Raw genomic sequence first — 21249 nt, forward strand, 5'->3', positions numbered from 1 at the left:
TGTTTTATATGCAAAAAAAAATCATATTTGAAAGTGGAGTAAAGCAAATACAGCTAAAAGAATAAATATAGAAATTGTTTTAATATAATGCTGATTATTCGAGATGAAAGTAATATGATATTCATTTATTAAATAAAAAAAGTATATGGCAATACTTTGTTAAGGTATAGGCCATTTGCGTATATCGATATATATATATATACTATATCAAAATTAAATTCTTGGTTCATTGTTTATTTTGGTAATGAAAATAATTATTTAAGAATTAGAATTGAAAGCATAATCATAAGCATAATCATAAGCATAATCATAATCATAATTATGCATTAAAAATTATTCTTATTCTTATTTAAGGAAGGTGATTTATTTTAGTGTCTTGTTCTTTCAAAATATTGATTATTGTTTATAAAATAGACCATTATTTGCAATAAATAATACCATATAAATTGCCGCGTTGAAATGAATAAACAAAATTAAAAATACCACATATATGTGGATTATCAGTATTGGTTTTATATCACATTAATTAGTATTCTTATAACACCCTCATATATAATTATACGTGTATGTTATATTCGGGGTAAAAGGACTATTTGAAACATGCCCAGAGTTATTTAATTTTGTTTAAAGTAAAAAAAAAAAGCCTACAAAACTTATTCCCGCAGTTCTAGACACTCATTTTTTTTTACACTAATTTGCTAAACAATTAGCAGGAAAAAGGCGATATAAACTGTACAAACACACACACAAAGGTGTATATATAAAACTATATATTGCTTATCCTATAACCCATCTTACTTTACTTTATAGATGAGAATAAATTTATTGCAGAGATATTTTATGGCTATGGTGTTTGTGCGTATTAATATGCCTGCTGCTTTAATACTAACATTTAGATAAACATCAAATAAATGTGCATGGCTTGTTCCATCAACTCGGTAATATACGTAAACTTAAAGGCTCAGATTAGATTCGGAATGATTGATTCGGCCTTTATACAAATCTGTCCTAGTATGAATAAAAAAAATTAACAGGCTCCAAACATTGCTAATTAAGATATAGACTTTAGTTGTTCTGAATGGATACAACTGCCCCGAATAAATTATTTGAGGTATGATGTACTGATAGTAAAGGGATCTTTTGCTTCAAACTAATCATTACACAAGAAAAAAAAATAAGCTTAAAGAGGGTATTTATCAAATGTCGTAAATATTAGTTTTACAAGCACTATCTATAAAAAAATCTTGCCTGGAAAATTTAATTTGAATGAATGAATATTTCATAAAAAAATTGATTTTTTTGTTTTACTGTCTACAAAACAAAATAATTATATCCTTCTGTGTGCATATGTGCATGTGTGCAGAATTCAACAGATTTTTAAGATGAGCAAAACAACAGGGTTGGCATGGTTACACGTAATAAAAAAATGTGCTACGCGTTCTTGTGTAAAGCTTACGATTGGATTGTGCCATCCGCACAAGCATATAGGAAATAAGCCGAAAAGAGGAGTCGATCCGGATGCAGCCTAAAGTGACTGCTTCTTTAGACAATTTTATGCAAACGTCATTGGTCGCGGTCACAGAAAAAGCATAAGACTCGCTTTAGTCGCGTTTATTTTTCGATTTTTTCCTCTTAATTCACTTAGAACCTATTCTTTCTATACTCGCCCACTATGTCTGCACTCGACGAAAAGACCGAAGAAGCTCTCATGAAGCTTAACGAGGAAACCGAGAAGGTCAACGAGAAGGTCCAGGCCTATTCACGCAAGCTTATGAGACCCACATGGGATAAGCGTCGCGAAATTGTTAAGAACATTCCTGACTTCTGGCCCACTGCTGTAAGTTCTGTATAAATATAAATAATATTGTATGCGCGTATCAAAAAGAAAGGGTACTTATACTCTATTCCTGTCTTAAAAAGGTTGGAAACTGTCCTTTGTTCAGCAACAACACCAACGAAGATGATTTGGCGGTAATTTTGAGCAGATAAAACTGCAGAAAAATAGAAAAGAAGAAAACAGTTTTTAACGGGATAAAAAAAATGATCGATTTAGGCTGTCAAGAACTTGACTGACTTGAACGTTGAGTATGATGAAAAGAACCCCCACTATCGCAAAGTAACCGCAGTATGTATTAAGAGTACAATATCACTTCTCTTGGTTATTCTATTTACACCTTATTGTTTCTACTGCTATCATAATAGACCTTTAAGAAGAACGATGTCTTCAAGAACGAAAAGATGGTCAAAGAGTTTGTAATTGGTCCCGATGAGGATGAGATCCTATCAAAAACCACCATTGAGTACCATTCTGGCAAGGTAAATAAAATAAAGAAAAACAAAACAAAAACAAGATCCGATTATACCGATGTCTGGCGGACTTATTATTGTGTACGCTTTGACAGGAACCTACCAAGAAACGTAAGCACGCTGAGGAAGTTGAAGGTGAGGAAGATGAATTGCCTCAGATGTCCTTCCATGAATGGTTTGCCGACGAAGAGAACCGCCCAGGCTTCTTCATCTCGTAAGTTAAAGGTTAAACTTGGAAAGAAAGAAAACTAATACACGTAAATTTAAACCCCGAATAGTGAGGATATCTTCCCTAATGCCATTGAGTAAGTCGCACAGAAGCATATCATAACCAATGAATCAATTGTCTAACGTTAATATTATAGCTTCTTCAACGATGATGTTAGCGATGGTGGAGAATATGATGATGAAGATGAAGATGAAGGCGAATACGACATTGGTGAATCAGACTCTGAGGTGGAAGAGGAGAAAGATACTGCCAAGCAGCACAAGAAGGCCAAGAAATAAATCAAAGATCAAAGTTCCAAAAACACAACAAAAAACAAATGGAGTAGAAAAATTGCATACGTTTTCTTTAACACATAAAAACTTCCCACAAATCAAACCCCATTAGTCCCTCAATTCACCCAATTTTACGACCCAAATAAGAAATATCGATAAAAAGCAAAATAACAAAACTCTTAAAATATATATTATACATGTCACAATGCCATTGCTGGCTAGAAGTTTATTGGTTGTAGAATCAAAAGAAAGTAGACATAATGTTTCCTTAGACCTTGAAACCACGCGAGGCACGCTTACCACGAGCGCGCTCGAACTTGCGACCCTCAGAGCGAACATAGGGCTTCTTGTTCTTGTGGGGACCCATGCCGAAGTGCTTAACGGCCTCACGGGAGTTCTTGGAACCACGGATAAGGACAGTGTTGGCACCGGTAGGGGCACGGAGAGCAAGCTGATCAAGAGTGAGGATCTCACCACCGGCCTTGAGGATACGAGCCTTGGCGGTCTTGGTGAAGTGGAGGGCAGCAATGGAGAGCTTGGGGAGGTCCAAGATGCGGACATCATCAGTGATGGTACCAACGACGACAAAGGTCTTGTTGGCGGCGCTCTTGGTGGCAGCGTACTTGGCAAGGCGAGAGACCGAGACAGGGGGGCGGTTGACGCGGGACATAAAGAGACGCTTCAAGACAACCTTGTTGAAGTTGGCATCAGTGCGACGAGCAAGGAAGCGGTACAACTTAACCAACAAAGCCAAGTAGACATTGTCAGACTTGGGGGCAGTGCGGTTGGAGTTCTTAACGTGGTGGTTCTTAAGATCGATACCCTGAAGAAAATAAAAGGTAATCAAATATACACGATCAGCAAACCATTATGATTCAATTTCGCCATTCTGGTCATAGAGATATGATTTTTTTCTAGCAGCTTCGCAAAATTCCATCCATCCATCCATATGTCTACGCATCCATCTGTTTTGTTTTCGGGCATATGCTTTCTGTCTATTTTATTGGGCGTGTTATCATTACCATGCTAAATAACGTTAATCAACCAAGACGTTGACAGGTGACAGAAGAAGGATTCCTCTTGAGCGGGCCTAGCCATGTCCTAAGTCCCCCCCGCTCTGCCTCCTCCCCCCACTCCTCTGTCAGTCCCTCTTTCTCTCCACTTGGCTTCATTGTCCCCCGTCCCCCCTTCCTCGCCGGTATAGCAGTCACGCACAAGTTTCAGTTAGAATTGTAGTAATTGAGGATTGTCTATAACATTTATATATTATCTGCCAAACTGCAAAATTCTTTTCTCATACGCTTAATAAAACCATATAGATCTCTATCTTTGTTCAATTGTTGCACCAGATCCGCACTTTTTGTTACTTCCGGACTGCATTCTACCACTAAAATATATTTAATACAGGAATATATGTGCACATAGCTTACATTGGTACAGCTGATCAGGGGAAGTATACAAAGTAAAAGAATATACAGCCTCAAGGTTGTGAGGATCAATGAATTGAAATGAAAATTTGATGTGGTTTGCTATCAACATATACAGTACACAATTAGTTCCACATTTAAACTTTCTAGTTGCCTTGGTAACCAATTCATCCTTTCTTTAAGCATCATTTTTTGTGTTGCTATTGTTACTTTTTGGGCTGGTACAAGTCATCTGTGTATATTTCTTGCAAATATCAAGTTCTAGCATGTTTAGCCGCTTCTTGTTGTTTAGATCTCCTTGCTTTGACTGTTGCTCTGTTACATTGATTTAGCTTTAATGTTAACCTTTGTATTATTTCAATAACTTTATATTCTTACCATTCTTTTTTGCTCGGATTTTTTTACGTAATAAATCACAATCTACTTGATATTTATCTTTACGAGCCATTATTTCTTCTTCTTTGTTTTGGTACTCGTTCACCTGGCGAGTTAAGAACCTTAGTTTCTCCTCAGAAAGTGGTAATTCTATATTTAAGTATACATTTTATACATGTATGTATGTATGCATGTATGTATAAAATGTACATATATATATATTCATTAAAAAGCTTACAATGATATATATGTGTATAAGGCGTATTTACAAATTTATTTATGTTTGCTCTCAAAAGTAAAACTATGGTTACAACCCAGCTTACTTTGTTTATAGCTGTCTATCTTCTCTTTGCATTCTTGCATCTTATTTCTCATAGCAATTTGGTCGTCTATATAAGCCAATCAACATGGAAACAAATAGCGAACATTGCGATTGATTAGAGCATTAATGTGATTGTCGAAAATCTAACTCGTCTCCCACCTTTCAATTGCTGATTGATCTCAATTGCAGCCTTTTCTTCTTGTGTCATTCTTTTCTTCTCATCTTTCAAATAGAAATTTACACGCTCCTTGGCTTTAAATATACGAGCAGTAAGAGTATCCTGCTGTTGCCGTACTGTTATGGGATCAAAAATGTCATCAAGATCCATAATTGATCAATGTTCAAATCGCTTTCTATAAAATAATTTTAAACAATAACAAAAGTATACATATATGAATGTGTGTGTGTGTGTGCATATCATACTTGTATTGGCGAATTCGTGCGTACCGGCCCTCAAACAAGTGCGGCCTGTTTAATAAATGTAAAGAGCGCTCAATTTGACAGCCTAGGTTTATATTTATGTTAAAATATTCTTTATTTTTGTATATGTATATATAATTAAGATAGAGATTTATTTTCTAAGTCTCATATATAGATAGTTTAACAGAGCACGTATACTATCTCTCTCTTCAAGCTCCAATGTATTGTCGTGTATCATTTTTTTAAAGTTCATCTCTTGCTTCAGTGGATTGGGAAACAAAGGTAGAAGATTCGATGGTTTCTATAGGAACAAATTCGGTGGTGGGAGAAGAAACAGGTACTATAACGTTGGACAAAGGAATTTTGGTTGTTGCTACGACCTTAACTGGCCGAGACGAAACAGTCCTTTCCTGGGCAAACGATTCATCCAAATCACCAGCGTTGAACATGGTCGTCAGCCAGAGCAGGGTACCTGCTATTGCGAGAGCCAAAAACAATGTGTGGAATGGGTTAACAGAGATAGGAGGGAATTGAAGAGGAAGGAAAATAATGCGACATGTGTTGTCTGCTGATCCACTTGCGAGTGTACGACGGTCAGTACTTATAGCCATACTGGTAATGGAGAAGTTGTGAGCATTCTTAATATGCGTCAAGATCTAATTATGTAATTCACATATGTTAGTTTCTATAGAGACATTACTTGATCAAACTTACCTGCATAGATGAAGCATCAAACAATGTAATGCTTAAATCGGATGATGCAATGGCTAAAATAGCACCATCAAAACTGTATGAACAAAATATCACAAGGTAAATTTCATTATCTATATTTTGATACAAGTCGCCACTATATGAATACTCTACCTTGTGCACATGGCGGTAATAGGCTTCTTGCTCACTTGATGGACTTTTATTGTCTCAAAGGTGTATGGATTCAGACGTACAACATATCCCGCTGGTTTATCAACGCCATTTACTACCGCAAAACCAACATCTTTGACAGCACCACGCCCATATCTTTATATATAATTATCTTACTTTGTTAGTTTTTTTTCTCTTATTTAAGCCTTTAATTGTTATTACCTAAATGAACGGAACTGTAACCTGCGTTTCTTGTTTATAGCTGATACTGGAAGTGTCTGAAGAATCTTTCCCGAGTTTTTACCACGAATTGTAACCAGCTTAATAGCGTCTCTTGTTACGCATGTCAACTTGTCGTTTTCTAACCCAATATCAACATCCAGAACCTCGTCGTCAAATTTAATTGTGGGGCCATTTGATTCAAACGAAGGATACTTGAAAACCTCTGCATGTCCATCAGAGGTTCCGACTGCAACCAGGCTACCATCCTCACTAAACCGAACAACTTTCTACAAACATTTAAGATATCAAAATGAGCTCTTTTCTCTCCCTCTCTTTTGCTCACTTCTCAATTCATTAAGACTTCCCCTTTCCCCATATATTCCTAAACATGTATGTGCTTTTATATATTGCCATTATTTACCTGGTACTCTTCTTCTTTTTTACTGGTTGATATCTGTACCGCATTATGCAGCGTAAAACTACACCAGTAATAATACAACGTTAAACCTAGCTCAATGCAATCTCACTTTACATATACCCACTTTTCTTCAGTCACGCGAAAGACACGACAATGCTTATTAACTCCAGCCTCGATTTCCTTTTTTGATGCATTGATACCTGCTACTACAGAATGATCCTACAATAAAGAAGATAAATTCGTTTATTTAATCGGAAATAGTTTGATTAACTTTATAGAAAAAACGTAGTGAGTATAGCTACAAGCATACTTACAGTGGGATGAACTGCAAGACACATGGGTGCATCTTCTCCTTCGGGTACTTCGTACACTGCTTCTTCTTCGAGATCCCTGCGCTTTCCGTCAATGCGATAGGCAGACTAGAGCATGCGAAAGAAGAGACAAAGGAACATTAACGAAAGAAACTTTTGAATGACCACGATTACAAGAATAGCTTTTTAAGCTGCATAAATATCTACATATAAGCTTACCAGCTTGTTCTTGACACCGGAGCGACCTCCACCTCCACCTCCACCGATGATAAGATGGTTAGTAGAAGTAAATCCGAGACCGAATATGGGAATCCCAACAGATACTGAGAATGTAGGGCAATTGAGCATGATGATGAGTAGGTAAGCAAAAGTGGTCTGGGGAAAAAGCGTGTATTTAAGTAAAACTTGATAATTTAATCCCAGTGAATGGTGAGAAAAGTGATTTCTCTCGCCCACTAACAACAAAGTTTTTCTTCACATAAAAACATATATATTTGATCTCAACGTAATTCTTTCTACAAAAATAAAATTTGGTTCTCAAGTCACCTTGATAATCTCCATTTCTTTTTTTTTTATAATAAAAAATATTATGTATTTACAGAAAATAAGCAATTGGACAAGAGATAAAATGAAAGATGATGAATTCTCTTTGTTTTGTTTTTGTTTTTGTTTTTTTTTTGGTTTAGTGCTTATATTCAAGGAACCGTCTCCAGTGGGATTGGTATCTTTGCTGGATTTTAATATCTTCAAGATATGTACCGAAAGTAGAACGAATGGTGTAGATGGCCTGCTTAATATCTAAAAAAAGCAAAATATTATAAGATGGTACACAACATGAAGATGTGAGCTAAGCAGATACTTTACCTGTAATCAGGAATCCAAGTTCATTCACACGTTCTACTTCTTCTAATTCTACAAGGGTACCCAACAGAACATCTAAAATCTTTTCAATGTCTCGCTGGACATAGCCATATTGATCCTCATGCAAAGAAGCAGCCACTAGGCTGGCAAGAGCTGAATAATACGAATCAACAGAGCACAGGTGAGTTTATCGCGATTTACTTATTAGTTTGATTGTAACAAAATGAAAAAGAAGAAGAAGATACTTACACTCAACGGAGAATAATAAAGTAGAATAGTTGTTAAATACAGATTTGTACCGAGACTTGATAGTCAGAGTATTCCATTTCTTCACCCAGTCCAGGTGTTCAAACTTGTTTTCCAGATATTTGAGAATCTTTAACAAGAAATTCTCTGGTACAGTAGAAATGAACTTTTGTGCACGGTCAGAAGCATCGGCAGGGGGCATTTTGGGTCCAGTTGCAAGAGTAACAGGCTTAACAAATAATGAGGATAAACGATCATCGAGATAGACTACTTCTCTTTTGGGAGCAGCAAAGACGTCCTTTTCGATCAATTTGATTTGTTTTATGGGTTGTTCCTCGATAGAACGGGGCAAAATACCATTAGATGTACCTAATTCCAATAGTTTGTGTAAGATGTATTGTATCTTAATTGCACATTGATTAATCATCCAGCGTGTTGTCTCTTACCCTGTCTCTTGGTATTCGTTTCCTTGGCAATATTGTTACGGAACGTCTCGATGGTCTTGAGACACTCGCCAGAGATGCGACTCCATTCAGAATCGTTGACATCTGAGCCAAACGTACGGAACATTTCTATACGTCTAGCAGGGTCTCTGCTAGCCATGCGAGCAAGTTCAGCATAAGCTGTTGTCTACAATACAATTTTTAACGTCAAGCTTTCTAATTTAATTATCTATTTATTTAGTGGATTTATATTCACCTGCAATAAAGGATCCTTGTTATTCTGAAGGCCTGACAAGAGACACTCAAAAGGTTTAGGTGACAAAGTAGATACTGGCTCCACCTAAGACAAATTAAAGCATCGTAATAATTAATATATACACTCTTTTTGTTTTAAAAAGAAAGAAAGTCAAAGCTTTCATAGCCTCTTGCTCGTACAACTACAATGTATAACCTACAACTTCGAAGAAGACCATAAAAAGGCGGTCTAAAAACTCCCATCCGCTGACAGCTATAATTCCACCCAGAACTGTGCGTGTCAACATATAAAGATTGTACCATTGGAAACCTCGGACAGGTGAATCCAACATACTAATTGTATATATATAAATTATAAGTTTCTGTTTTTTTTGCTAAATACACACACACACAAGTGCGATATTATTTAGAGGTCTTACCGTGTGTACATTCCAAAGAATTCAGCAACCTGGTGATAAATCATGCCATTGAGGAACAAGTAAGTTATGTAAGAAAATACAAAGACACGGGTGGCAATATGTGTAGCTTCACGGCAGACGGAAGAGATGCTAGTCTTGATAGTATATATTCCTTCTTGCTATTATTAAACAGGTACACGCATACATACATTTACAGTTAATGTGAATAGTTGTTATAATAATAGCAACTTTTTTTTTTACCTGAACGGAGGGGAATTCAATAATCGATCGTCGTTCATAAATGGTACGGACTGCAAAGTTGATACCAAGCAAGATAGCATAAAAAGTAACAAATATGTTATCCTGATTCAATTGACGTGCTCCAATATGGTGACTAATAATAATAAACAATCAGTCTCATAAAAAAACACAGCCAATATTTTTTACTCATGGAGCTGATTGATAAATCTATATAAAAATAACTTACTCATGGGGATTGACAAACAAGGAATCAATATAACTTTCGCCCATGAGTAAGCTCATGTAATAGCGAATAATAAAAAAACTAGAAGTAGCATAGAGAGCAGTAATGATCCAATTGTCTACATTTGACAACATGACAAACACTTCGGATGCGACATTGGGCAGATTGGATTGTTGGACTGTTTTGTTGTTTTGGTTTTTAGATGTAAATGAAAAATGAGTTTGATTGACAATCTAATGTAAAGGTATTTTTTTTTGCTTATGCATCATGTTTATGTACAAGAGATATCTTACCAGTGCTGGTGATAAATCGAGAAGCAAATAAAGGGAGAAGAGCAATGAAGAAGATCTGAGAGAATCCAATTGTTTTCATGGAAAGCACACTAGTAATGAAGTCTTTTTATAATATACATAAAGTCAATTTGCGCGTCAGTTTAATGATTATGAGAAAAGATGCTAATTATAATGCACAATGTATGTGTGCATGTTTCTCTCTGTGTATATGTGTCCGTATGTCTGCATGTGTCTGTGTGTATTTGTTTTTACCTCGGTTTAAACTGAATCGTAATTGAAAAATAACTGAAATCAAAAGACAAAAGCCATAAAGCGTGGCAAGGGTTTTGATGCAACGACGATGAACTATCTGGGAGTAGGCATCGGCATATGAGAATGTGGTGGTGGTTGTGGTAGTGGTAGTTGGTCGTTCAGGCACTTTTTGTACGTTCGTGTTTTGTGCAAATACGGTAGGTTGGGTTGCCAATGGCACCATGATTAAATTTTCTTTAAATGTGTATGTTTTTGGTTGGTGACAATGGAGGAAGGAGGGGTTGGATTGCAAAGCCAAAGAGACAGTTGAACTATTTCTGGTGTTGATTTTATTTTACTTTATATTTTATTATTTTTTTTGCTCAAGAACGCGTTTTATTTTTTATTTTATTTTATTTTAACAAATATTTTATACAGGTGTGTACAGGATTTTTCTGAAAGGTTACGTTCGGAGAGTAAAGCATTAACTTATTCGGTAATATATCATTTATGTGATAATAATTTGAGCGGCGCGTTATACATTAAGAGACCTCTTATTTTTGCGCAATATTAACGTAAAATATTATCGCTAATCAACGTTTTGCTTTATTTTATTTTCTATAGTAAATATATTGTAAGTAATTGCTAATAGACCCTTCCTCCTGCTACTCCTACAAAAGGCATTAAAGGGAGTCTTTGTATTAGTATATTCCCATAATTTCTCCTTTATTTCTAAAAGCTATACCAATGTCTGCTGCTTGTACCAGCAAATAAATAATAAATGAAATAATTGCTAGCTGACCTTTTCTCTTGAAAAGATTGTTGATAATAACCGAGGGAATTAAGGGATTATATAATACAAGGAGCATTTAAGAACTCCTAACTGTTATGATTGAATCTTTTTTTCTATTAGAGAGCTCGTTGTCGACTGAAAATTCTAAATTTTTGCTTATTATTCGTCAGCGGCGAATCAATTTCCAATGAAATATTCTAGAATTTTACTGTGGAGGTCATTTAGTGATGAATTGGTGAAAATATAGAGAATTCCCAAGTTTTCACTCCATTCCATCCCTAAATCTTTAGTAAGAATTGAGCTTGTTTCTCCCCCTTCAAAACTGAGCATAATATAGTCAAGAGGCTTTTCTTGATATCTACTTAATAGAATAATACTTGAAAAGTCAAGTTTATTAAGATGTATTTCTCTTATGTTTGTCACAGTATTTATGTTTTCATGAACTGTGGTTGAGTTTTTTTTTAATTATTTTGACTGGGTTTCACTAATAATTATTTTTTAGAAATCTTGCAAAAAATCACATCTCAACGGGTTCTCCACTATTAAGATCACCAAAACGTGAACCTTAAGCGCCTTGAATAGACATCAAATTCTTGGCGAATTATGAACTTTTACACAGATTAGTCAAAGTCATCCGATCTCACTTGTTTTGTATTAGAAAAAAATTAAAAATTAAAAAGATCTATAAATATATATTGTTTTGGACACTATTCTCTTTCAGCAATTATAGTAGAAAATAAGTATGAAGATTGTGATTAATGGCTTTTTTTTCTTTTTTTTTTAGTGCTTACAAATCATTTTTTTGTTAAATTTGACCAAGAATCTTGAATATAATATAACCAAATATATATGTACATGTAATACTCAAAGGTTGAACGATTGTTATATAGATATTAGTATTAAATGCTATTGAAATTTTCTTTATGATACTTAAGCTTTTCAATAATGCTAAGCCTTTGGTTTACAGTAACAATTATGCATATTTAACTGCAATTTGGTTTAATATTACCAGTCCAAGATCTGTAGATTGTCAAAAAAAAATCATGCAGTTTACAATCTCAGTTGGGGCACGCCCCAGAAATAGAAAGCTAAAACCATCTCGGATTAGACACGTCCATATCAAGAAAGGCGTTCTATATTACAATATCTCTGATTTATTCTTTCATGACATTCATAGCAAATGTATAGCAAATTATAACAGAAAGAAAGTCTAATAAAGTCACGTGCCTAACTTGTTTACATTTTTACTAGTAAAATTCTTACAAATTCCATGTATATATTTCTTCAAAGTTATAGTGTAAAATTGTTACAAAACTCCGCATGCTTGAAAATGGTTACAGATTTTTGCCTTTTTCTTAGGCTTTCTAACTCCGTAAACTCCATATAGAACGCCAAAAATGGTTCTATAATACTCCAACTCTGACAGTTCTCCTCTCTCTGAGATAGATAGATATTAGCGCTTTTTTTACTATTGTTATTGCTATTACTATTAACTGAAACCTATAATTTCTTGCTTTATTTATTATTCCTGCAGTAAAGAGTTATTTTTGCTAAATTATAAACACATATATATATGCATATCTATATACGTTTTTAACTTTTTATGAAAGTGAATATGTTGGTCTGTCAATAATACAAAAGAAGTATGCTTGTCTGTCTCCCCATGCACTTTGATTTAAGCAGGTATTTACAGCAAGCCGTATTTTACTCGGTTAAATGTACCAGATAATCCCAAAGAGCCACCAACCTAATACGGTCAACTCTACCATGGTGAGAATATTCGGTTACATTTACCACGTTCAATGTGAGAGTAGCTTATTTCAGAAATCTTGTATTTTTAATTTTATTTATTTATATGTATTGGGGTATGAATTATATCACATCTCTCACAATCATGGGTTCAATAAAGTATTCAAGACTTTGCTTCTACAAATAAACTTGAATCTCAAGATATTTGATGATAGATAGGATTCTTGACAAATATATATATATAGGTTTACCGATGTCTCCATATACATTTATACTTGACTTTGACTTTAGCTTTGTGTTTGTATCAAAGTGCCTACCTAATAATGATAATGATAATGGTAGTCTACATCAGTACAATCAATTGCTTGCCCTCATTCATTTTTTTTCAAAAAAATAAAAAATAAAATGAATCACTGCATATCAGATCTTCTTTTATTTATATTATATTCTACAGAGTACCAAAAAGGAGATTATCTTATTACAAATAAGGAAGACCGACAAGACATTTAATGTTTCACAACGTGGGAAGCGAGCCAGAAGGGAAGGGGGTGGAAGATATGAAAATGATGACGTAGAGTGGGGAGATTCGGCTTAATAAAGAGTCAAGGGCGTAGGGATCCAATCAGATAAGCTAAATGGATAAGTTTTGCTTGATAGGTGCAAATAGACACGCTGCCTAAACCACCAGAGTTCCTGAGTCAGGGCCTGTAAATCTGATAAAAAAAAAGAGATTATTTTTTCATAACAAAAAATAAAAAAAATAAAGGCAGGAAATTCTGAATAAATTGCCACCGGACTTTTTTTTTTCTTTTTTTTTACCATCTTCTCCTCCCTCTTCTTATTACTTTTAAATCAATACACACACAAATGTTGCGCACAGCCTTGAACACCTTCCAAAACTCAACTCGTCTTGTACGCACACCTATTGCCTCGACCGGAGTACGCTTCTATCATGAAAAAGTAAGCGATAAGATTGCATTTGAATTTAAATTAAATTAAATAAATTAAATTTAAATGAAATACACTGCGATGGAATCACCAAAAAAGATCCTCATTCTAATTTAAATTGCAATAACAGGTTATTGATCATTACGAAAGACCCCGTAATGTCGGCTCTTTCCCCAAAAGCGACCCTGATGTCGGCACTGGACTTGTTGGTGCACCAGCCTGTGGTGATGTTATGAAGCTTCAAATCAAGGTTGACGACAGCACTGGAAAGATTGTCGATGTCAAGTTCAAAACATTTGGCTGTGGCTCGGCTATTGCTTCCAGCAGCTTTATGACTGAGCGTGTCAGAGGCATGACCCTCGAGCAAGCTAGTCAGGTCAAGAACACTGAGATTGCTAAGGAGCTCTGTCTGCCTCCTGTCAAGTTGCATTGCTCAAGTAAAGATACTTTCATTATTAATATTGTTTCTATAGCATGTATTATGACTATATATTAATCAATCAATCAATCAATCAATCGACTTTCTTCTCTTTCTGCTTGTAGTGTTGGCTGAGGATGCTATCAAATCCGCTATCAAAGATTATAAGAGCAAGCGTGACGCCAAGGCTATTCAGATCCCTTCTGCTGAACCTACTCCTGCCCAGGCCACCGCATAAAGAAAAATGAACACATCTACACCCACATCCACACAGACACACAATTCAAAAATGTATTCACCATCAAACAAGCAAACAAACAAACAGCAACGATATGTTCATGACTTGCCTCGGAATGTTCATTGAAATTGCATTCTCATCCTTTCTGTAACATAGCATTCTAACCATTCAATATAAATATCCATAGTCTTTTTTTAATTTTTAGTATTTTTGAATAAAATCAGCCAGGTTATCCATTTATTTTCTCTAAACTTTATGTTCCCTTTCACTCTAGAGCTCTATTGGGTTCTTTAGATCATCCATCCCCGCACACTCTACACCTCACCCTATACCCCACACTCCCCTTGTCCTGTTTTGACATCAGCTACCTAGATATTATACTGCATGGGAAAGGGTTATTGTGGATTTGATTGTCAATAGAAGAGCAAAGGATAAAAGATTAAAGAGAAACAAAGAAAAGAAAAGCATAATGTGTGAATAGGGTATCTGTTGAAAGAATAAGAGAAGAAGAAGAAGAAAAAGGTTTTACGAATGGAGGCGTGTAGTGTGGGATCCTCCATCTTTTTGAAAACAAAAAAAAAGAGATATATCTAGGATAGTTCCTTAAGATTTTCTTTTTCTTTTTTTTACTTTCTCTTTCTTAAATCAAGCACAAAACACTATCTATTGGAAAATATTTCTTCCTCACTAAAAACTTCATCTTCCTTTATCAGAAAGCATCTTGTGTAACCTCGAAAGATCCTTTGTAGCTGTGACAGTCAAAATAATACACAATCTCTTTACTGATGTGTGCTATAAAGAAATTAATCAAGTGAAACCCCATTATTTTATTTTGATAAATGTATCATTTAATGTAATGATTATAAAATCGCATTGAATATTTAAGTTTTTGATATTTTATATAATCGAATGAAAAACAAGGAGTATAATCTGTGAATACTTTTCTTTTAATAAACTTGTAAGAAGAATCGATTGCCCTAATTATTATTTATAGGAAAATATGCAAAAAAAAAGGTATTTTTTTTTGGTAAGATTGGAAATGGCTCGAATGCACACGTTTTACATATAAAAGTAAAAGTAAACCTTTATATAATGAAATTTTGCAGAGGTGTTCTTATTGACGTAGCAAAGTCTTTTAGTTTTATATATAGATATAGATATAGATATAGATATAGATAGATGTATCAGTTGGACTGGAAATTCTTTTGGTTGTGCCTTAAATTGGGATTATGTGGAGAGAATTAAATCTAAATAAGACAAACCTAACCTAAAGTCGTATTGTGCTTGATACGAAGGGATTGTGCTGAACAAATGTATCAAGGTCTTATTGAATGTCAATAAAGTGCAATCTGACGTATTGGATAATAAATGCTAACTAATACTACGAGAAAGAAAGAAAAAAAGGACATTTTTTAGGGGGATAAATTTAAAGGATAATTTTCAAATGTAAATTTAGGAGATGTTTTGCGTACAATTCACTTTTTGTTTGTTTTTTTTACCCTATATTTTTATGAATAATCATGTACCTCTTGCTCTCATGCATATTTAATGTAAGGTAAGGTAATTTAACGTAATTTAACGTAGCGTGATATAATGTATTATTTATTTAATAATAATAAACTTCTCTTCTATTGATTTTATTGGTATATATTTATATTGGATAATATATCATAAAGTTCCATTGTGTAGATGTATTCTTAAAAAATCATTGGCCTTCCTTATATCAGGGTTCTATCAACTGGTGCTTATTTAAAGACATTTTACTTATTTTGAAACTTTATTAGATAATAAGCATTTATTCATTGTCATCATTAACTGACTACCAATATTTATAATCTCTTATGCTCTCTTACCAAACATTTTACTCTATTGTATTGTATTGAACTAATAATAAAATTATAGTAGTCTTCATCTGCATTATAAAGAAAGATACTTTCACAGCCGTTCTATCTATCTTGACAGCATAACCCCTCTTCCTCCAGAAAAATATTGGCTCCAAAAGAAACTCAATTTACTATAATCTCAAAAACTTCTCCTCATAACCACTCTTCTTTCTTTCTTCTTTCTTTCTTGCTGCCCGGAAAGTCCCCTCCAATAATTATAGTTTCAAACCGAGTCAACAATACCATCGACTCTTATCTTTATACTCTAGTAAGATTAAAAAATCCCTACATCAAAAATTCGGTCAAGATACCAAAATTTGTAATAATAAAAAATGTCTCTCGATCTATATTAACCTTTTTGTTTCAATTTTTTAAAAAAAATATAACAAATATTCTACACCTCACTTTTGGTATTTAATGCGACTTGGTGATAGAAAACTGGTCTGTGTTTCATAGCAAATATTATGAGTCAACCAAGGGTCTCCAGGAATGAGAATGTGTACTTCGTAAATGCGGATTTAAGGTTTAGTTAACCGATGAATTTGGTACGCCTAAGCACTTTTCTTCGTGTTCCCAACTATCTTGAATTTTTTCAAGAAAGTCCTCCCCCCCTACTTCTCTCACCCTCATCATATATTGTCTCGCTCAAGCAACAAATGTAACATCTAATGGTCTTTAAAAATAATGTTGCAATCATTAAATCTTCATTTTTTTTCCTTCCTACTATTCTCATAGATCAACTCTAATTTATAAAATCCAAAATTATTTGGATGCTATGACTTTTGATTTTCATTTTAAACACTATTTTCAAAGTTGATATTCTTGATGGTGATGCCCTTGACCTTTTGATACATCTCTACCAATTTTGATATGTTGACTTGATTTCGGAGAGATTCATCTCCTTCTTCCTTACCCTTACCCCTACCCTTACCCTTCTCCCCATATTCCTCAAGGTTGGAAGTATTGTGTGACAAGGGTTGACAAGTCCCAAAAAAAAACAATGGACAGGTCCCAGAAAGAGCACGACTGTGACAAGAAGAACATGAATATATATATATATATAAATGATAGGGGATATTGAAAAGGTGTCTATTTTTTTTTCTTTAATTACAATCGCGAATATATAAATAAAACGAAAATTGAAACATATAAAAAATAAATCATGTTTATTCAAAATACTACCCTTAAAACCACTCTTAAAGCTCTAAAAAAGATTTACAGAAATCTCCCACCAAACTAATTTTGCTTTTGCTTTTTTTTTACTATAGTGTGCAAGAGGTCCAGTATTTACACATATCCATGACTAAGATTGCTTTATTTTTTCTTCTTTTAATTCAATCTTGATTTTTAATACATAAAAAAAAAAGTTAATATTATTGCTTTATTACAAATTGAGAAATGAATACACATATACACATACACATACACATACACATACACATACGCATACATATATACATAATGCATAATACATAATACATCATACATAGATATGGCTTGATTACAATAGCAGTGCCTCAACTTTATATGTAAGAATTTCAAATCCAAGAATTAATTTGCTTCTTCTTGATTTTTTCTTTGTAAAACAAGCTCTATAACATCAATTTCTATTAATAAAATGGTTTAGTAATCTACAATCTAGTATACATATATACAAATAGTTCAGACAATAATATAGAACAATAATGTGGATCTATTGAAAGCGAGGGACCCTGAGGAACCATTAATAAAGTATCTAAAAATACAGAAAAAGAAATTACATCAATCAATAAATAAAGGGACATTTCAATGCTAGATTTTTTAAGGAGAGAGGTGGACTTTAAGTTTCTGATATAGATAAGATTCAAGAAGTATTATTTGTCATTTGTAGCTTGATTACCGAAACCAGACTGCAGATTAGGATGTGTGTGATTTGATGCAAGTTGTTTCGTTTTTCGGAGATTATATACTGTGATTTAAACAATAAAGTACCGATTGTATATTTAAATACCGTAAGTCTATCATTTGCATTGAGCTGCGTTCTTTTTTTTTTAAGTACATAGATTATGATTAAAGCACTGTACTGACTACATAAAAAGATGAGCTGCAAGTAGCCAAGTGTATGGTTTTTATATATAAAAAATAAAGTACTTTAACTTGATTGTTTATTGTTGTACAACAATCGATACCTGTAGTAATTTCTTGTAGAGTAATTACAGTCCTCTGTTGAAGAATTGATATTTAAAACTTGATTCTCATATTATTATTTTATCATCTTTATTTTTAGTAGATACAACAGTCAAATATATAGTAGAAATATCTGCAGCGCGATACCTTTATTCAATTTACTTTATTATCCAATACACATATAATCAAAGAAAGAAGATATCTCTTACCGCAATGCCAATGTAGCAAAAAGAGTACCTTTAATAAAGTGATAGTGATACACAGGAAACATATATAAAGCATACTAAATTATCTCTCAGTACGCAGCCGCTCCATATATAAAAAATAATAACTAAATATTAGTGGTTTGTAGAGAAGATAGCTTAAATTAATAGGTACGTTCAGTCGGAAATTGACTATACCATTAAACATGTATGCAGTCTTCTAGTCCATTAAAGAAAGAAAAAAAACAAAACAAAAAACAACAGTCCTCTTTCTTTTATCATTTAAAACGGCTGCCTGAGTTAAACAACCAAAAAAAATTATGATTACCGGCACAGAGCTTCTAAAAAGGGTTTAAATTGCTCTAAATTTAGAAAGGCTAACAGGAGTTTTAAATATGTGCAAAGATTTTGCAGATGTGCAGTTTTTTTTTGGAAATCCTTGCACATTATTTTCTATAGTGAATATTTTTTTTGTCAAGGTTTAAGACTCGTCAAAGTAAATAAAATACAATAAATATAATAATAATAATAAAAAAAATAAGAAGAATAAGTATTTGTACTGCTTGGAAAGATCTATCCACCTTGTTATTTTCAAAGGATTGGTAATTAGACCTGATGTTTAAATATAACAATTATATATATATAAAATAAATGGGAAGTTATTGATTGATATTTTGTTGCGTTACGCCTCGTTTTTGTTTATTCATTCAGGTTGATGAATTTGATGATTGAAATGATTAAACTTGACAACCCTCTCAGTAAGGAAAAAAGCTCATGGCATAAAATATTTTTGTGTTCATTCAAGAACAAAAAAAAAATTATCTTGATATATTATTCTTTTTCTTTTTTTTTCTTTCTTGTTGCTCTCCTGATTTTGGCTGTTAATTCATAGTCGAGACTTTTCTTTCACAAGATCTCTAAGATACATGCTATCTATTGATCAAAATTGTCTATAATTGAGGCTATAATTTTACCATCTTTCATCAAAATTTAATAGTAATAATAGCTGGTTTTTATGTATACACAATTTTTTTTATATATTTTATTATTTAAAATAAAGGTTGTCAAGTCTGTCGGTATTCAAATACGAAAGTATCGGCGTATCTTTAATTTAAGTCGCCTACATTATATGTAATCCCCGTACTTCTATTTTTAGTTGAAAAAAAGGCTATATATTTTATTTCTATTCTATTTTTTTTTATTTTTATTTTTGAATGGAGTAGACTGTACTCCAGTTTGAACTGTTTATGGATAATCACGGAGGGGAGTATTGTGATAAACTTGGCCAATAGATCACTACCCCTGGCATATTTGCTATTTCACTTTCTTGGATGATCATCCTAATTGCTATTACTACATAAACAAACAGACAAACAAACAAGATCCAAGAGATAAAAGAAGTACCTTTATTGTTATATATATATATATTACCTATAAAAATAACGTTAATCTTAATACAATTTAAAAATTCAAAGTCTAAAAGAAGAGATGGAGTATATGAAGAGCCAAGTAGACAAAATAGAGTTGGCCAAGCGTCAGGATCTATTAGTAAGGTAAAAAGTTACCAAGTGTGGAATCTGGGAAGTGATAGGTGGCAAACATTAAGTACCCGAATTAAAAAAAAAAAAAAAAGGTGCTAAAATGACCCTATTGCAGAGCTCCGTATTGTTGTGGCTGGACATTTTTGAAAGGATACTTCAGACTGATTTGTTTGTAAGAAGAACGACGAAAGAAAAAAAAACAAAAAATTCCTTTTTGGGTACGACCAAGCCAGTCTGGACAAATATGGAATCTTCTGTTGCACTCAATAATCTACCACTCTAAACACACATGTATACCCCAAGTACCGGAAGAGGCGGCGAAATACCCTATAAGAAATACGTATATATATATATATATATATATACATACACAAATAAGAATAAGATTGAGGGTATACTTGATAGTAAAATATAAATATATATATATATATATTGGATATTGTTTCACATTGAATTATTTGCAAGGGAGTCTTTGATAATTAATTACTAGTTATATAATAATGGGGTCTTGCAAATACAGTGTATGTAGCTATAATCAAATAATAACTGATAAAAATAGAGGTAAATTTATTTAATCGATTGATCGATTGCTTGATTGCTTGATTGCTTGATTGATTGTTCGATTGTTCGATTGGTACACAACATAGTATATACAATGTGTATATAGTGTATATTATATATATATGTGTGTGTATAAAAGTATGTAAGTAGGTAGGTAGGTGGGTAGGTAGGTAGGTAGGTAGGTAGGTATGTATGTATGTACGTATATATGTCATGTATGCCATGTATGTCATGTATGTGTGTATATTGTTGGTCCTGATGATAGCCACAAAAATGGGCCATCCGAGTTATATACCAGGCAAGATAAGCGGGGTGGGTTTGATTGGTGAAGATCGGGAAGTTATCCATTGACAGAACTTTTTTTTTTGATTTTT

The 21249-nt window shown here is 33.5% G+C and overlaps 6 protein-coding genes across 6 annotated transcripts; 3 read left to right on the forward strand and 3 right to left on the reverse strand.

Annotated features, from left to right (window-relative positions):
- Positions 1-1672: 1672 nt before the first annotated feature.
- PHYBLDRAFT_161187 (hypothetical protein) lies at positions 1673-2814 on the forward strand (the record flags this gene model as incomplete). Its single annotated transcript, XM_018434353.1, has 7 exons — positions 1673-1837; positions 1921-1971; positions 2054-2125; positions 2203-2316; positions 2403-2521; positions 2586-2612; positions 2673-2814. 7 exons carry the CDS (start codon positions 1673-1675, stop codon positions 2812-2814), a joined length of 690 nt encoding a protein of 229 aa, XP_018298584.1.
- An 84-nt stretch (positions 2815-2898) lies between these two features.
- On the reverse strand, positions 2899-3869 carry PHYBLDRAFT_120479 (hypothetical protein). Its single transcript, XM_018428742.1, has 2 exons — positions 3831-3869; positions 2899-3631 (listed from the first exon to the last, which is right to left on the reverse strand). Exons 1-2 carry the CDS (start codon positions 3831-3833, stop codon positions 3077-3079), a joined length of 558 nt encoding a protein of 185 aa, XP_018298585.1. The 5' UTR covers positions 3834-3869; the 3' UTR covers positions 2899-3076.
- A 1725-nt stretch (positions 3870-5594) lies between these two features.
- Positions 5595-7512, reverse strand: PHYBLDRAFT_161189 (hypothetical protein; the record flags this gene model as incomplete). The annotated part of the gene is made up of 8 exons (XM_018434354.1): positions 5595-6008; positions 6067-6139; positions 6217-6369; positions 6436-6722; positions 6857-6914; positions 6963-7072; positions 7168-7272; positions 7384-7512. 8 exons carry the CDS (start codon positions 7510-7512, stop codon positions 5595-5597), a joined length of 1329 nt encoding a protein of 442 aa, XP_018298586.1.
- A 195-nt stretch (positions 7513-7707) lies between these two features.
- Positions 7708-10744, reverse strand: PHYBLDRAFT_178651 (hypothetical protein). Its single transcript, XM_018438021.1, has 11 exons — positions 10397-10744; positions 10145-10246; positions 9855-10029; positions 9629-9761; positions 9389-9546; positions 9170-9302; positions 8971-9054; positions 8718-8901; positions 8275-8640; positions 8029-8178; positions 7708-7962 (listed from the first exon to the last, which is right to left on the reverse strand). The coding sequence occupies exons 1-11, from the start codon at positions 10617-10619 to the stop codon at positions 7847-7849; spliced, it is 1824 nt and encodes a 607-aa protein (XP_018298587.1). The 5' UTR covers positions 10620-10744; the 3' UTR covers positions 7708-7846.
- A 3009-nt stretch (positions 10745-13753) lies between these two features.
- PHYBLDRAFT_176517 (hypothetical protein) lies at positions 13754-14769 on the forward strand. The gene is made up of 3 exons (XM_018437795.1): positions 13754-13877; positions 13996-14302; positions 14409-14769. The coding sequence occupies exons 1-3, from the start codon at positions 13785-13787 to the stop codon at positions 14519-14521; spliced, it is 513 nt and encodes a 170-aa protein (XP_018298588.1). The 5' UTR covers positions 13754-13784; the 3' UTR covers positions 14522-14769.
- Positions 14770-19168: 4399 nt separating this feature from the next.
- Positions 19169-21226, forward strand: PHYBLDRAFT_61602 (hypothetical protein; the record flags this gene model as incomplete). The annotated part of the gene is made up of 5 exons (XM_018440828.1): positions 19169-19252; positions 19834-19904; positions 20249-20326; positions 20378-20382; positions 21141-21226. 5 exons carry the CDS (start codon positions 19169-19171, stop codon positions 21224-21226), a joined length of 324 nt encoding a protein of 107 aa, XP_018298589.1.
- Positions 21227-21249: the final 23 nt, after the last annotated feature.

This window comes from Phycomyces blakesleeanus (assembly GCF_001638985.1).
Source record: "Phycomyces blakesleeanus NRRL 1555(-) unplaced genomic scaffold PHYBLscaffold_1, whole genome shotgun sequence".
NCBI lineage: Eukaryota > Fungi > Mucoromycota > Mucoromycetes > Mucorales > Phycomycetaceae > Phycomyces > Phycomyces blakesleeanus.

Coding starts and splice junctions, on each gene's coding strand:
- PHYBLDRAFT_178651 (XM_018438021.1), bottom strand. CDS start 10,619: ATGGTGCCATTGGCAACCCAACCTACCGTATTTGCACAAAACACGAAC. Junction 10,030..10,144: donor TCGATTTATCACCAGCACTG/GTAAGATATCTC, acceptor ACAACAAAACAG/TCCAACAATCCAATCTGCCC. Junction 9,055..9,169: donor TTATGGTCTTCTTCGAAGTT/GTAGGTTATACA, acceptor AATTTGTCTTAG/GTGGAGCCAGTATCTACTTT.
- PHYBLDRAFT_176517 (XM_018437795.1), top strand. CDS start 13,785: ATGTTGCGCACAGCCTTGAACACCTTCCAAAACTCAACTCGTCTTGTA. Junction 13,878..13,995: donor TACGCTTCTATCATGAAAAA/GTAAGCGATAAG, acceptor TTGCAATAACAG/GTTATTGATCATTACGAAAG. Junction 14,303..14,408: donor TGTCAAGTTGCATTGCTCAA/GTAAAGATACTT, acceptor TTCTGCTTGTAG/TGTTGGCTGAGGATGCTATC.